Genomic DNA, 15,664 nt, shown 5'->3' with positions numbered 1-15,664 from the left:
TGCCTCCCACTACCCTGGAGAATGTCTTGTCCACATCTGGGTTTTGGTGAACTTTCCCTGCTTGTGTGGGGTGATGGCTACTCCATGGATGCAAAACTCTGGTTTAGCAGGAGATGTTTTAACATTACCTCATGAGACAGGTAAAAGGCAGCAATTCCCAATGGCCAGAAGCAGCAGAGCATGGAGAACACAGTGAGGCCGAGATGATCTCTTGGTGGCATCATCAGGAAATTGTCTTCGCTTTCAGTGTCACTTGAGTAATCGCTCTGGAATAGCAAGGGAGAGAGAAATGTAGAGGTGCTGGTTAATAATATCATTATTTCTCTTCTGCCATGGGTCAAGGCTGTGATCATCCACCCATAAAACTCTTCCCAGCCACACCAGGGCAATTCCTCAATGTCAAGACAGGCCTCCAGCACTCACGGTAGAAGGCTTCTGGTGACCCACGCTGGGGTCTCTACCCTGCAGGAGTCTCCAGACAGGGCCAGCTCTGTCTGGAGTACCTATTCATCAGGGTCTGTGCACCCATCCTGCTCAGCCGTGGCCCCACAGTGACAGGACCACAGGAGTCAGCCTGCCCTCCTGCAGTGCCCACACCAGCCGGAGCATCCTTCAGAAGGACTTCAGGATTGGGACTGTGGCCATGGCACATCTCCCTCCCTGCCCTGCTGAAAGGCTCACCGGGGCACTAATCCCCTGTTTTAGCAGCACTCGAGAGACCCGAACGCCGTGTCTGCACCAAAATCAAACAGGAGAGACGGGGGAGCCCAGCTCAGAGGTGGGGTGTCTCTGCACATGTGGGGTGGGACTGCAGCTGCCCTGCCAGCACTGACACTTGGGAAAGCCACCCCAGCCAGGGCCACCAAGTCAGTGCTCTTCTCCCCTCCTGTGCACAGCACTGGCCAGTGGGCGTCCTTGTGACCACCAGGGGAATCTCTGTTCACTCACTCCATCACAGCCTCCATCACTATTGCATGAGCTTGAAAGCAAGAAATGAGAAATGACAGGAGATTTTGGAAGTCACCGCAGGGAGCTGAAAATGGCCCGTTTTACATGTTCATCTTTCATGAATGAAGAAAAGCGACTCTAGCCAGACAAACCAGGGTCAGTCGAGGTGGGATCTAATGCAGAGGGAGCCATAAGCATCGGGTCCCTGTATCTCCCAACTCTTCTAGAAGGTCAGGAGAATGTCAGCCAGGTATCATTCACTGGGAACAAGGGACAAACGTGGTGCAAACCTAAGCATAAGGAGCCAAGATAACAACAGCTGAAAGAGTTAAAAAAAAAAAGCATGAGTTGTTCCAGCAGCAATGAGATGCTTTGTTTTATCTGTGATTTACAGTGTGTAGGCAGAAGCGCCCACCCAGGCATGTTTCTCAGATGCCCCATGGTCAACCCTGACCTAGCAAGTTTCTTTCCTGGTGATGACTAGGACTGGTCCACAGGGGACCTGACTGTCCTGCTCCTGAGCTAGTACAACTCTCCAGCAGAGCAACGGTAGAAGAGAGCCTGCTCTCCGGTGGCTTCCTCCTCACCTTCAGGGAGCCCACATGCAACAACAGGCACCAAGGCTGTGGTCATTCCAGGCTTTGGAGTTACAGCTTTGATGTGAGAAGGATCCTGCAAAGCTTTTTAACTCACCCTGGGAGCACCTCTAGCCTGAGACAAGGTGGCCAAAACTCTTTGCCAATACCCCTTTTGTAGTTGTGCGTTCTTCACCGATGGTAGGGAAAAGCAATATCTCACTGAAAGGAAGACATCTGTGTCACGTTTAGAAACTTACTCTGTTGGGCGTAGGTTTTGTGTCCCTCTTAGAAACTTAGCAATCTGTTCAGGAGCGTCTGGCCGTTGGGCCAGAACAACTGCTAAAGTGACATTGCTCTACCAGCAAGCTCTAAGGGAGGAACTCCTGAGGAGTCTGCTAAGTGTGCAAGGCAGGGAAATGAACCCATGCACAAGAAGGTAAGTTTGTAAACCTCCCGCTGGTGAGCCATGATGGAGGGATTCTGCCCTCTTCAGACATGACACTGGCTCCAGCATCCTCCACCGCACAGCCACGCCTACTTGCAACACACAGAGGGTATTTACAGGAGGCAGCGCCTGGCCACTGCAAGTCAGGCTCTGACTTGGAAACACATCTTTGTGCTTTGACATGAGAGATGTAACCTCAGCCAGGTCCACAGTCCTTCCCCTCACCAAGTGAGCTGCGCTCCCTGCATCCAATGTGAGGTGCTGCTGTGAGAACAGATACCTATGCAAATGGTCCTGTACAGAAATGACACATTCCTGGAATTACTGAGCACACAGTGAGGATTTGCTGCTCCTGATGGATCCTTTGTAGCAAAAGCAGTTACTGCAATGACAACAACCCTCCTCAGCCTTGCTGAATACTGCTGCGTGTCCCTCGCCAAGACGCTTGGGGTTCAGCTGAGAGAACAGTGCAGGATGAAGCAATCTCAGACTCAGTTTATCCACAAGCCTTTACGTGGCTGTTATGAGAAAGAGGTGACCTCAGGAGTGCAGGCAAGACTGGAGTTACCAGAGATGAGGCTCCAGAGGACACCTCCCCAGAGCATGAATTCCGGCAAAAAGCACAGCGCCCTGCCCAGATGAATGGATTTCAGTGAATGACAAAGAAAGCAAGCAGCTCTCTGCTCTCCTCTGCACTGCTCTGCTCTCCTGTGCTCTCCTTTTCCCTTCCCTTCCCTTCCCTTTCCTGCCCTGCCCTGCCCCTCCCTTCAGCTACCTGCTTCAGGTGACAGCAATGCTTCCTCAGCAAATGTGTGCAGAGGGGAGGGGAGACGAGGATATTTAAGATGGGATACTGACTCAAGTAGACACCCCATTCCTGGAAGGACCATGGCTTGGAAGCAGGAGTCACCTGGCACAGAGCAAGGCTGTCTGTGCACAGGGTTGGATGCAGGGTGTCCTCTTGGGACTCTGTTTCACGAGGCAGCACCCCTGAGAGGGGCCACTAGACCAGGCTGCTCAGTCAGGAGCCAGCAGAAAATAAACCTCCTCTGTGATGCACCACAAGAGGAACAAACGTGATGCATGGAGAGGGAAGGAAATGTATCGTACTACAGACACGTACATAACAGGTCCAGTTCTGGCACCACCATTTCCCAAGTAAGTTGAAGAAATCAGGAATCAGAGGCAGGTACAGACATCATGCTGCAAAAAATCATCTACACAGGAAGAAAGTGGAGAAGTCAACTTCACATGTAAGATAAACTTAAGATGCAATTTCATCACAGTCTGTAAATGCCTGCATGAGCAGATAATTTCTGATCAGAGACAGCTCTTTCATTTGGCAGAAAAGGAGAAGAAACCGTAGCAACTGAAAGCAAAGGAGATGAAGAGCAGACACAAGGTGCGAATTTTTAAGAGATGGTGATGAACACTTTTCTGCAGTTGTAATAGGTTTTCCATTACATGAAGCCCTTTCTCAAACCCAGGCTAGCTATTCCTAAAAGCTACGTGCTTCACCTCAGCCGAGATACTATGAGTGAATAGAGGCTCCGCAGCCTGCCATGGGCTGCCTGTGGCAAACCAGAGGCTCGACCCGATGGTCACATAGTGCCTTCCAGTATTAAAACACCAGGCACACTGGGGAAGTCAGACAAGGTCTGCTGTGAACCACAGCTGCCAGCAACCTTTGATAGATATGCAGGAAACAGCGCTTTTGGTATTAATCCTTTTTTCTTTCAATGCAACCAATTCAGCAATGTGCACACTCTGCATACAGAACTGATTTCTGGCATGGCCCTGTGGGATCTGCTTCAAATCTGGATGGTCCAGTGGTCTGGTTTGGACAAAGACCAACACATGATGCAATGATAGTACATACTGTTTCCCTCCACCCAGTGCCTGTTTCAGTAATGCAGTTAAACGTGGTGCCCTATTCTGACCAGTACTCTGCATCCCTTTGTTCTGCCGGCGGTCTGAGTCTGACGGAAGCAATGCAGGCGATGAACCAGCATGCTGAATGCTAGCTATCCCACCGAGGGCTGCAGTTTATCACTGCTCTGTCTTAACACACTTACTCATCACTGAGCAGTGTCTGGCTGATGCTTACTTAAGAGGTGATCTCTCTGAAACCTGTTCCCATCAGGGATTTTACTTTCTTTTTTTGTTTGTTTATTTTGTCTTGGTGATGTATTATTTGTTTATCTTATTTTGCCTGTTTATTGATTTCTTCTTTACCATTTTGAGTTTTGCAGTTGTTTCCCTTAGTTGCTCCCCTTCAATTTCAAAGGTATTTAAACGATCCACAATCCACTAACCCTGACCTGGTCCTGATCGTCTTGTTTCCCCAGCTCCTGATCTAAATTGCCTTGTCAGTCCAGCAGCCAGCCTTTGCAGAATGGGTTCACAGAGGTCTCTTCTCGCTTGGAAAGCTTTTCCTATGTAACCTTGCAAAACCAAAATGTATCAGGGGTCAAAAAAACCTGGCTGCAGCTGTCCAAGCTCATTCTTCCTCCTGTCTCCTTGGATTTTGATCGTCTCCCTTGTGATGTTTTCTATACACCCTGCCTGTAGCTCATCAGTAACTTGCATTCAGCACGTTGCCACTGGAAAGGGGATAACTGCAGACAGCAATAAACACATCCATACTAAAAGAGCCCAGCTGCCACCGTCTCCTAAATCACAGCCTTTCTCTGGCAGAGCAGTAATCACAGCCATAAAGTAAATATCCCTAATCTCAGTGTGAGTGACAGGGGCTCCCTACAACCCTTTGAATTCACGGGGAAGGCACGTGTGTATGGCAGCACACCCGCGCCTTGCCGATGGCCAGCAGCCCCCGCGGAGGGGTGCTCTCAGCAGCTCACAGGGTCAGCTGGTGGGTGAGAAGGCTGAAGCTGTGGCGAATGCCTAATCGCTGTTACTCTCTGTGGCACAGGCATCCCGCTCAGGGAGAGGAGGACCTCCGCAGTCTGCAGGCACAGAGGTTCCTGCCAGGAGAAGCAGTGCAGCCTGCTGAGGAAGATGAGGGAGCTGCCCCCCTGCACTGAGCCACCTCAGCAGGAACAGCAGCAGTACCCGGCTCAGGCTGGGGCAGGTGGGGCGACCCCTCACAATTGTCTTCTTTTTGCTTCAGGGTGGACAGCTTCCTTTGGGGTGCTGTCCTCAAAGAAGCGTGTCCCATCCCCACATCCTGCAGCTGACAGCGTGCGGCTCACCCAGAGCTCCTGCCTCTGGCGGGCTGGCGCCCAGGGTCCTCACCGCACAGCATCAGACTGGCAACTCAGGGAAGTGACGATGAGAAAGGGAACCGCTCTGGGCCCTGGCTGCTATTGACACGATTCACAGGAGGGCACTTGGAGACCACTGAAGGTGACTTCCCAGCCATGCTCCCTTCACCTAGGCCTGGCTAATAAAGGTTAACATCCCTTGGCAGGGCTCAGTATCTCCAAACTCCAGTGGATTCTCCTTGAAGGGAGAAAAATAAATCGAATGCAAATGAAGTGTAATCACTTGTAACCTGGTAATAATGTGCCTGTGAAGGAATCTAGGGACATAAAGTGCATCCTATGGGGTCAGAGCAATGGCCCACTGAGCACCATGCTCTGCCTCTGACACAAACCTGGACACTTTGCAGTCCATCCCTTGTGCTCCCTCAGCACCCACTACTGTCCTGTAAGAGGTGTTAGAAAGAAAAGTGTTGCCAATCCCTTTTAATACCATGGGACAAAAGAGCCACAGCACATCCCTACATGAGCTTGGGCAAGACATTTTTTATATTGTTTTCTTCAGTTCCCTGGTTGCAGAATGGAGAAAATACTGTTTTCCCACCTCACAAGTCCGCCGCAATGACCAGTGAATCCATTAGTGAGAACAAGGCGCAAGACCCTGAAGGGAAACGGCCGTACAAGCAAGTACCTAAAGCGTGCAAGACCTGCCCTGGAAGTCATCTGTGATACAGCCTCCCACGTCTGCACTAGGCTGCCTCTTTGCCTATGCTTCAGAGCTTTCTGGAAGGGGAATCCCACCATGCTCAGCTTCCCAAGGGGATGTCCAAGTATCCTTTCTGGATACCTGCTCCCAGGGGAGGCTGAGGACACAAGTAGCTCAGGTCTTATCTGTGCAATGCAGGACCATCCAAGCCTGTGCAAGCTGGAAGCACTGACAGAAAGCATGCAAGTGATTGCACTGGATGTGCATAAACACCTCTAGGACCCTTTTTTTCACATGGCAGAAGAAACATGAGCAGGAGATGCTCAGGAATGTTGAGTAGAGGGGTTAGAGGGAACAGGACATGGCTTTAGGATCCACCTTCTAGCTCTACACTTTCATGCTCACATTCAAAGGATGAGTTACACAGCAGCATGCAGCAATTTGTAGGGGAAAAAAAAGAAGGCAGGTTTAGCTTGAAAGCACTACATTTCCTTTCTTCTTTCACTCCCCAGAACATCCTCTTTATTTCATTTTCAGAGACTGTTTCAGACATTGCTGGGAAAAAGAAAAAGGGTTTTAAGAGAGAGCCCAGATGCATTCTCTTATGCGACACATATGAATAATTTAATTTGCTGCCATCAATAGCTTGAGTTCTCTAAATAAGCCATCTATCTAGAGGTTAGGAGGAAAACTAGCAGGAGTGTAATATGACAAATGATGTTTCCGGATAAAAGATGGCACTGCCTTTACACATGAACTCTAACAGGAGGGTATTTCAGCTAGCAATTCGTGTAATATTTCACTGCCGCCACATCTGACAAGTTGTCTGTCCATTAGTTGCTGCGTAAAGAACTCATAAGATATTTATAAGCATTCCAGAGATACCTAAATAGGGAATCATTTGATTTCAGGGATGGGCACTGAAGAGAGAAGTTTAAAGCTTTGACAGAAAGCGCAGCCTTCTGCTTTCATGCCTGGTAATCGCTGGAGCAAAGTGTGGCTGTATATGCTAATAAAAGCCATTTCAGAAATGTTTTTCCCTCCAGACAATTATGATTTTCATAGGCAGTATGAATAACATTACACCAGGACCTGAGAAACCCTGCTAGTAAAAAAATAAAAGTTAAACATGGCCACATTGCTGCAGCGATGCGCAGGACCCCTGCTTAGGATGTCCCCTGCTCCTCTGCTACATCTCCCAGGTTCTTCAGAGTCCCCAGGCCGGGGGAGCAAAGAAGGTCCCTCCTTCTAGCAACTTGTCAGAGATATTCCTGGGCTGGACAGACCCATGCTGACAGGGATGACAGGTAACAGAGCAGCGGTCCTTGCAACCTGGCTGGGTCAGCTCTTCAAACCCAAATCAGATCGCTGTCAGCCAAAATAGCTGGGGGGTTTTTTCAGAAACTTTCCCTGGGGCAAAGTTTTCTGCAAGAGAACAGCAACCTTTCTGGTTATCAGGAGCCCAGCTCTCTTCAAAAACCAAACCCTGGCAGAAACACACTGACCAGCAGTAAAGCTATTTTCTGCGTGTGTCCATGGACTCCCACAAGTATTGCATGGCGGGGGTCACTACGAAGGGATGAGTTAGATTTTCCACATTTCTGAGAAGCTGAATACCCAGTCCTGAAAACCCCTAGGAAAGCACTCAACAATGAGACAGGCAATGCCAGGCGGATGTGGGGAAGAGAAATGTGTGGGGAAGAGAAATGACTCACAACCCCAGGGTTGCTCTGAATCCCAGAAGGCATTTTACTGAGATGCCTGCATTGGAAATCCATTCACCTTGCCCTGACATGTGAAGAACAGTTTTCAAGACACAACAGCTCTTCTGCACAAAGCTAATGTTTGTAAAAAGGCCTGTTTTCTCTCAGAAAGACATGCTAAAGCAGATAGGTTACAACAAAAAAACGTTCCAAGAACTGAGCCCTGATGTGCTTTTATACTATTCGGCTCCCGTCCCCTGATGAGCTGCAGCATGACAGTCAATGTGGCCAGATACTCAGCAACACGCTCCGCATCCTTGATGGCAGAACCAAATCTTTCAAGGATCTTGCAGTGGAGCAGCAAAACCTTGCACCTCTGCTGGATCAGCCTCTCTCATTGTTCTCTTTTTAACTTCTGCTCCCAGTCCTGGTGTTAACCCTTTCCACAACACTTTGGGTCTATTAGCAATTTTAAAAACCATTTGCTTCTTGTCAGTAACTGGTGGGGAAAAAAAGCTTTCTAGTGATCCAGACCTGTGCTCACTAGAGTGAATCACCAGTGCTGTGTGATTCAGGTGCTGGTTTTTTTTATTTGGACAGATAGGCAAATTTTTTGTAGTTAACAATCCGGCATGGTTCATTCCCCTGCTCAGTGACTGCTGCCCTCAAATACTTCTCTTCCATACCTGGAGTCTCAACACGTGAAGCTACGTCTCTAATGAACCTCCGTACTAGCCAAGCCCAGGAGGTCTTCACACATCTGGCCACATAGCTACAGCATCTGTCCACATGGGAACCAGAAGAACACAACACAGCAGTCACCTTTTTTGCTGGTCTTGTGCTGTCAAATGCATCTCTCCTCCCCATCTTTCTGCATGACCAGCCACAGCTGCAGAACTTGGACCTTCCTGGGATTGAAATTCCTCCCCTGGCTGAGAACCCTCGTGCTGAGCGCAGCTGCTCAGCACATTGGTCATTTGGGTCTGGTTCATGGAGAAACGTGAGTATCTCAGCACTGCATGGGGCTGGCCAAGTAGCACAGCGATGGAGACTGACACTGGGCTAGAAGCAGAGGCTTCGAGCAATTCTAGCAATGTGTGTGTTTCCAGTCAGGCGGGTACTTCTTCAGACAGACCTTGCCTCATTTTCTCCTCCCTTGCTTCATTCTCCTGACGGAGAAACCCCAACACAGAAGAGAGGGGAGGCACATGGGTGAGCACTTTGTGAATGTTATCCTCTTCTGAGCACTTTTTGTTTGTAGGTCAGGATGGCTGCCCATACACCTCTCTGCTTATTAGCAGGGTAACAGCCCACAGGGTTAAGTGAGGCTGGGAATCCGTGATGCCAAATGCTGTATGCCCATTTAAGATGGGATACATGTGACCTTCTGGAGGCTACAGTCCAGAGAAACAGGTCAGAAAGAGGAGGAGCCAGGAAAAATGATGCACACACTGTCGCACCACAGTATCAGAATTTGAAGACTCTCCTCTCTTCACTCGAGATCGCCTCAGGGGAGGTGAAGGGTGACATCACTTTCCTCAGACCTTGTTTTACAGGTGGTTTTCTAGAAACAAATGTTCTCTACAAAAAGTTCATCAAGCTCCTACAGTACCACTCTGAAGAGGCACCCAGACTGAGGGCCCTACCTTGCAATGGCACCTTAAAAATCCCACCAAGAAAAGGAGAAAGATTTTTAGTATAAAATATGTTTTCCTTGTTCTGCTTATTTTCCTGGCCTTTTTCAGCCTATGCTCCAAGAGCTGGCTAAAGAAGGGCTTGCTAGATTCGGATTGACAACAGGGAGACAGGGTTTTTTGCTGCCTAAATGTCAGGCCAGATGTGTTAATAACACCATTAGGCAATTACATGCCTGCAGCAGCCACATGCATCACTACTGCAGGAGAGAAACTAGGGCAAAAAGGCAGCAACTAGGGATTTTGTTTTGATTTAGAAAACGAGACTTCCCACAGCCAATTCCGAAATGCTGGAGAAGGGTGTGATTTGAGCTAACACCCTCACATGCCTCCGAGACCAATTTTTTGTTACCCTGTGGAGGCACTGAATGCTGCATCGGTGACACACCCAAGGAAAAACACGTCTCTTCCTACCTTATCAATACCGAGAGAAAAGAGGATAAAAGAGAAGCCAGGCTCTTGTTGGGCTGCCCCTGTGCTGATCACAGGGTGAGATGCTGGTATTGCAGCAGGTGAAAATGGAAGTTTTAGGACTTGTTAGGTCTCAGTGGAGAAAACCCCGGCAACAAAGAAACACGAGCAAATAATCCCTCCATCTCAACTTGGACATTCGAGTTGAAGCTGTGGCTTTGCTCCAGCCAGCCAAACGCTCTTTGTTAGGTCAGGAGTCTGTGACCAGCACTGGAGAAAGTTCTGGGATCAGCAGCGTTATGCTCACCCTCCATTCCCCCACACACTGGCAAACACAGATCTGTGCCGTGCTTGGGCAGCTGGCTTCAGCCAAAACTAAAAAGATTTTTTTAAACAAAAAATGCATCATTTAAAAAAGAATGAAGTTGATTTCCATAGTCTGCCCCATTTGGAAAACAAAATGTACCTTAATTTATTGTGAGCCAATCAATGAAGCATGGGAACCTAAAAGAAAACATCGCATTTGGGATCTAATGAAATGCTTCACTCCATCACAAAAAAATCTTTGAATTATTTCAGAGACAGGGGGACTCATTGCAGATTGAAACCCAAAGACTTCTGATTTTTTTGAAAACCAAAGACTTCATTCAGAGATAGAATTGTTTCGTGTTTGAGCCAGTATGCAAAACAATCTGCTTTATGTCTAGCTCGTCAGGAGAAAGTAAGAGGCGATGCTGGCCTGCTGAGTAAGACAAGCTCCATCTACATGGGCAGATGCTCCTGGCCGTGACCTTACTTAGCATTCAAGCACATGGGTCTTCCTCGGTTTCTGACGGCCCATTCAGAGGCAGGAGGGAAATGCTAATCTCTGTTAGGGCTAGTGGAAGTTTTGCCATTAGTATCCGCAGAGTTGGGACTTTACCCAACAAATAAAGATGAGCAATCGCTCGCTGTCCTGGCTGGAGGAGAGCGTGATACAGCTGATCCCATGCAGACCAGCTCTTGGAGGCTGTACACTTAACCCCAAATATGCCCTCCTCCCCGCAGCCTTCCCCACATATCCCACATGTCATCTGACCTCTAGCTCTTGGAAGTCTTCCTCTTCTTCCACATCATAGGAGAGGGTGTGAATCTTGATGTCATCCGCTGAGAGATCGATAAACTTGCTGTCCGGGTACTCCAGGCTGTCTTTGGTGGGCGAGCGGTCCTCGATGAAGGTGGTTTCACAGCACTCTGAGCCAATGTTCTCACCCCACGAGCGCAGCACGTTCTCCGAGTAGAGGATGATGTTGGGCCGGTAGTGAGACTCCACTGTCTGCTGCAGCATGTTGGGGTCCAGCAGCTGCTGCACGGGGTCATTCCTGCTGTTCTCCAGGCAGCTGGGAGAGGAAAGGCTGTCCGCTCGGCGGCTCTGGTACTGGGGGGTTGGGTACACAGAGACCAGACCATCTCGGCTCTCTGCCACTAAGTTCCTTGTGTTAATTAAACCATTCCTTTTCCCAGCTTCAGTGATCTTATTGTGCATTAGCACACTGTTCTGCTCAACCAAGCCATCCATACTGGGAGGTGTCTGAAGGAGTGGGACGGGTGGCCTTTATTTTGTTGTACCTTAGAAACACGTCACACCGGGGCAGTGGCTCCCATTTTCCTGATGAAGAAAGGAAACAAATACCAAAGTGAGGACAAAGGCAATGAATAACATATCCAGGCACCCAAATCAACTCGCCTTTGGTATCACCTCACGAGGAAATACAGCCGTACATACGCGCATACCCTGCCCAAGCTCTCCATACATATCCCCGCTTGGAGAGGCCAAAACCCCCACCTCGAATCCATGGGGTGAACAGGAGCGGATGGATGGCAATGTGTGGTGACAGAGGACTTCTTGAGATGTCTTGGTAATGGTGGGCCCTGTCAGAGAAGGGCTATGATGCCTCCTCCATCCTCCCACTGGCACTTCTGGGGACAATGTCCCTTTCCTCTAAACACTCTGATAAGAGAGATGGGGAGGAAAACCAAAGATAAAGGATAAAAGAACCATTTTCAGTTCTCAGAAACCTGCAATTGCAAAGGGTAGGCAGCTGCTGCATTCAGCTGTCAGTCTCTGCAGCCACCCTTTGCCCCTGGCAAATGCTTTAGTACCCTTTGAAAACCCAGCTGAAGGCAAAGCAGCAGGCAGCGCTCTTTACATCAACCAAAAAACCACCACCTGAAGGCGAGATCAGATCTGACCCAGGGGAATTAGAACTCCTCTGGACGGGATGTCAGATCCCTGGTGTTGCTCTGGGCGCCCTAGTTCTTCCAGGGCTGTCCTGGTGTGACAGACTGATGGGCTGTGATGGGGCTTGCCAGCGTGACCATCCCTATCCATATTCACCTGGGAGACATGGAGCCACTGTCGCTTGAGCCCCCGGGGCTGTCTGTCTCCTTCTGCACGGGGGCGACAGCTGCCCTCTGCCTCACCAGACCACCACTGGCTGTTTTGTGTGGGATGCACTACGGTGTCGGAAACCAAAAGGATGGCTCAGAAGGCTAAAAGTACTTTCTTTGGAGGCCAAACACCTTCTCATCAGGACTGCAGTTCTGCTCAGGCACAGCCAAAGGGAAATGCTTTTTGCAATAGGGATGTACCTGCCACAGCAACAATGAGATCAGGGGTTTGTTTCTGGGCCTGCCTGACCACAGGAGTCACAGAAACGCCCTTGGCTTCAAAGAGCTTCGCGTGAGATCCTCTAAGGCCAAATTCTTAAGGTAGGATTACCTGTCCCCGGTGTGCTGCCTGGAAGAAAACAAGAATTACACATACAAGCACATGTACATCCGTATGTTTTTTACTCACTGCTTTCTGTTTCCCTTTTATAGCAGAGATCCTCTAACAGAGCAATGGCTCGCAAAAGCCTAATTTTATTTCCTCCAAATAACTCCAGACTTCAAACATCTGCAGTTTCCCTTTTGGCTTGCAAGAGATATTTAAACCATCGCTAAGAGCTGGTCTTCTGTTCTTATACTAGAAATTAAGCAAGAAACTTGTTTGATGCACAAGAGAGCTTAACGAAGTATGCTGCAATGTTTGCATTCACAGCACTTGGTTTATAACGTGTAGGAAACCCATTTTATGGTGGTGTCAAATAGTTCGGTGCCTAAGTGACCTGGCAGGAAAGCTACACAAGTGAGAATACACCACGGTGGGATCCCACAGAATTTACATCTGGGGAACCTGCTGGTAAAATTAACCAATTTGCAGATTAGCTTGGAAGCTTGGACTCGGTTTCACCAAAGGATCAGCCCCAAAGCCCTCAATCCCTTTGCAGCAGATAATTCTGAAAGCACGTGCCCAGCCTTCCCAAGGAAAACTCATTTCCAAATGCAGCCACGCCTGTGCTAGATGAACAGGGGACCGTGCCCTCCTCATGCTCCCAGTGGTAACGTCGGCCCTGGCAGCACAGATGTATGGGGGTGAGGTGGAGCTGCTCTTGGAGGAAGCAAGCCATGTGCAGCAGGAGACAGTGGGTTGGGAGACCAACACACTGATGTTTGCCGTAGGACAGGTGCTTGCAGAACAACCATCTCCCATCTGCCACCCTCCACTGAGCTGGCAACCTGCAAGTCCTCCTGTGGGCTGCTAAGATGTCCAAATTTGCTGTTCAGGAGGCTTCAGAGGCTGGGTGGGATGCAGACACCTCAGCTGGGGAACACCCGCTGCTTGACCCAGACTGGGTGGGACCACTCGGTGGGGAGATGTTCTGCTGTGCCTCCAACAGCTTGCTCACAAACCTCCCCTTCCTTCCTCCCAAAGAAACAAAATAAAAATGTATCACCAGAGGCAGAAGCTGAGAAAAACTCAGCTGAGGAGTAAGTTGTCAGGAGACTGCTCAGTTCCCCTGAGCTGGCTTAAAAAATGTGCAGGGCTCCCTGACATGTGACACCAACCATCAACCCCACTGAAGACAGACTTCACCCAAAACTAAACCACCTCTCCAGCATCCCTAGCCCTGCCATCTGTCTAAGCAATCTGAAACGGTCAGCAGAAATATGCCACAGCTGCAGTAGAAATTGGAAGAAGATGCACAAATCAAACAGGTCCTTTCCCAGAAAAATGGGCGAAGAGGTCAATAGTTTGTCACCACGCCAATGGCTACAGCAAAGCTGGGGTCAGGTCTCACTCCTCCAGGGGGTCCCGTCATTCCAACAAATGCGTATAGTCCGGCTGGAGCAGCACTCAGGAAAATGCCGTTTTTAAGGCTGCTTTACTGCGTGCTTTCAGGCTGCGCTGTCAGCCTCCCTTCACGTTGTCTCTGTGCTCACCTACCATCCAGATAAAGCTTGGCTCTGGAAATGCAGGTCTCGCTTCAGGTGTTCCTCTGACAGCTGTCCTCTCTTCATGGAAAATGCTCGCTCTAATGGGTGCAAATGAGGCTCTGCAAGCACAGTGGCACCACAAGTAGCTGGTATGCAGACCGGTATGTGTTCCTCATGCATTTTAGGTGGTCATCTTGAAAGGGATGGGTTATGAGGAACAGTCACTCGCATCTCTTTAAAGTTGACTTGCATGGGGACATTCCAAAATCATGGGAAAGGAAAACCACCTTTCAGTTCTTCTCACACTCCTCAGCAACAAGAGAAGAGAAGTAAGCAGAGGCCACAGTGGAAAATGCTTTAGTGTGCCTAAGTGACCTGAGACCCAGGAGCACTTCAGAACATCACTGGGATGTCAGGACTGCCCCACACCATCCCTTGCTCCTCAGTGTTCATCAGCTTACGTTATGCAGCAGCCAAGTCCCTTTGGCTGACTAAAAGGAGGCCCGAGACTCAACATCATTTCGAAAGGTGGTTTGGTTCCATGGCGTTTGGAGTGCTGACAGGTAAGATTCTGCAAAAGACCTAAACCAGGACTGCTTATGATGGCTTTGGTACTCTACAGCTGGTACCTCCACCATCCTAAGGAACTAAGAACAACTACATTACAGGCTCAAGAATCCTCCCAAATCATCCACACTAGCAAAGCACTAGCACACCCCATAGCCTGGCTTCAGCCCGTGCCCTCTCCCAGAAAATACCTATGCTGCAGTAAGTAAGTGCCATGCATGCTCCTGAGAAGCCCAGATGGGAAAACCACCTTGTTTTGGCCGGTAGGAGAGCTGAGCAGCATGGCCACGGTCGATGTTGGACCTTTCAGCCCATGGGCGACAGGACCCATCCTGGCATGCCTCACTTATTAGGTAGGAGGGAGCCTGTGGTGTTGCTTAGACCACGGACCTAAATCCATCTGGCTGGGGCTTACCTGCTGTGCATTGTAACCGGTCTTGTAAAGCAATTTTGCAGAGTCTGAGTGACACTTTCCCCTGGAGGGGGGGGAGGGGGGCAAGGAAACTTCTGAAATGAGGAAAGGGCAAGACAGGGAGCATCCTTCCCACACAGAGCTCCTCCAGCAGTGGGGCATTGCTCAAGACATCCTCTCTGGAGTCCCACATAGCAGCGCATGCCTCGGGCAAGGTCAGCAGAGAGAGATGCAGATGGCAGCACGCAATCAAGCAAAATTGTTTAACCCTAGAGTCATTTCAATCTGTAAGCTGGCTGGCTACCTTACCAGAGCCTGACCCAATCTTCCTGGCCTTGCAAGTGTACCGCTTAATGGTAAGGATCTGGTGAGACTCTCATGTCTTTTCATTATAATATCTTAACATGGGGGAAAAAATAATAAAAATAATAATGTGGCATTGATTTTTATTTTCTGGGTGAAATTCTGGAGCGGCTGGCCATTAGGTTTAAATCAATAGCACCTTGATTGCCAGTGCATTTTGATGCATAGCTGAAACAAGGTCAATTGCTGTCTAGGGAAACTGAGAAACGGTTAAGGTACCCAGAGATTCTTCATCAATAAAAAGGCAGGATTAAGAGTGTTGTCAGCCACAAATGAAATTTCACATACTCATGTATAAAAGAGAACCTCCCCTGGGC

At 49.1% G+C, this 15,664-nt stretch overlaps 1 protein-coding gene across 1 annotated transcript in view; it reads right to left on the bottom strand.

Moving 5' to 3' along the window:
• Window positions 1-15,664, bottom strand: part of SYNDIG1 (synapse differentiation inducing 1) — a 76,358-nt gene that overhangs the window by 51,855 nt on the left and 8,839 nt on the right. Inside the window, exons 2-3 of the mRNA XM_037405663.1 lie at window positions 10,785-11,354; window positions 129-266 (exon numbers count right to left, since the gene is read on the bottom strand). Coding sequence (XP_037261560.1) covers window positions 129-266; window positions 10,785-11,264 — 618 coding nt within the window. The 5' untranslated portion in view covers window positions 11,265-11,354. The remainder of the gene's footprint in view (window positions 1-128; window positions 267-10,784; window positions 11,355-15,664) is intronic.

The sequence above is a fragment of the Falco rusticolus genome, chromosome 12 (assembly GCF_015220075.1).
Source record: "Falco rusticolus isolate bFalRus1 chromosome 12, bFalRus1.pri, whole genome shotgun sequence".
In the NCBI taxonomy this organism is placed as follows: domain Eukaryota; kingdom Metazoa; phylum Chordata; class Aves; order Falconiformes; family Falconidae; genus Falco; species Falco rusticolus.
This window is presented reverse-complemented; position numbering and strand designations above follow the sequence as displayed.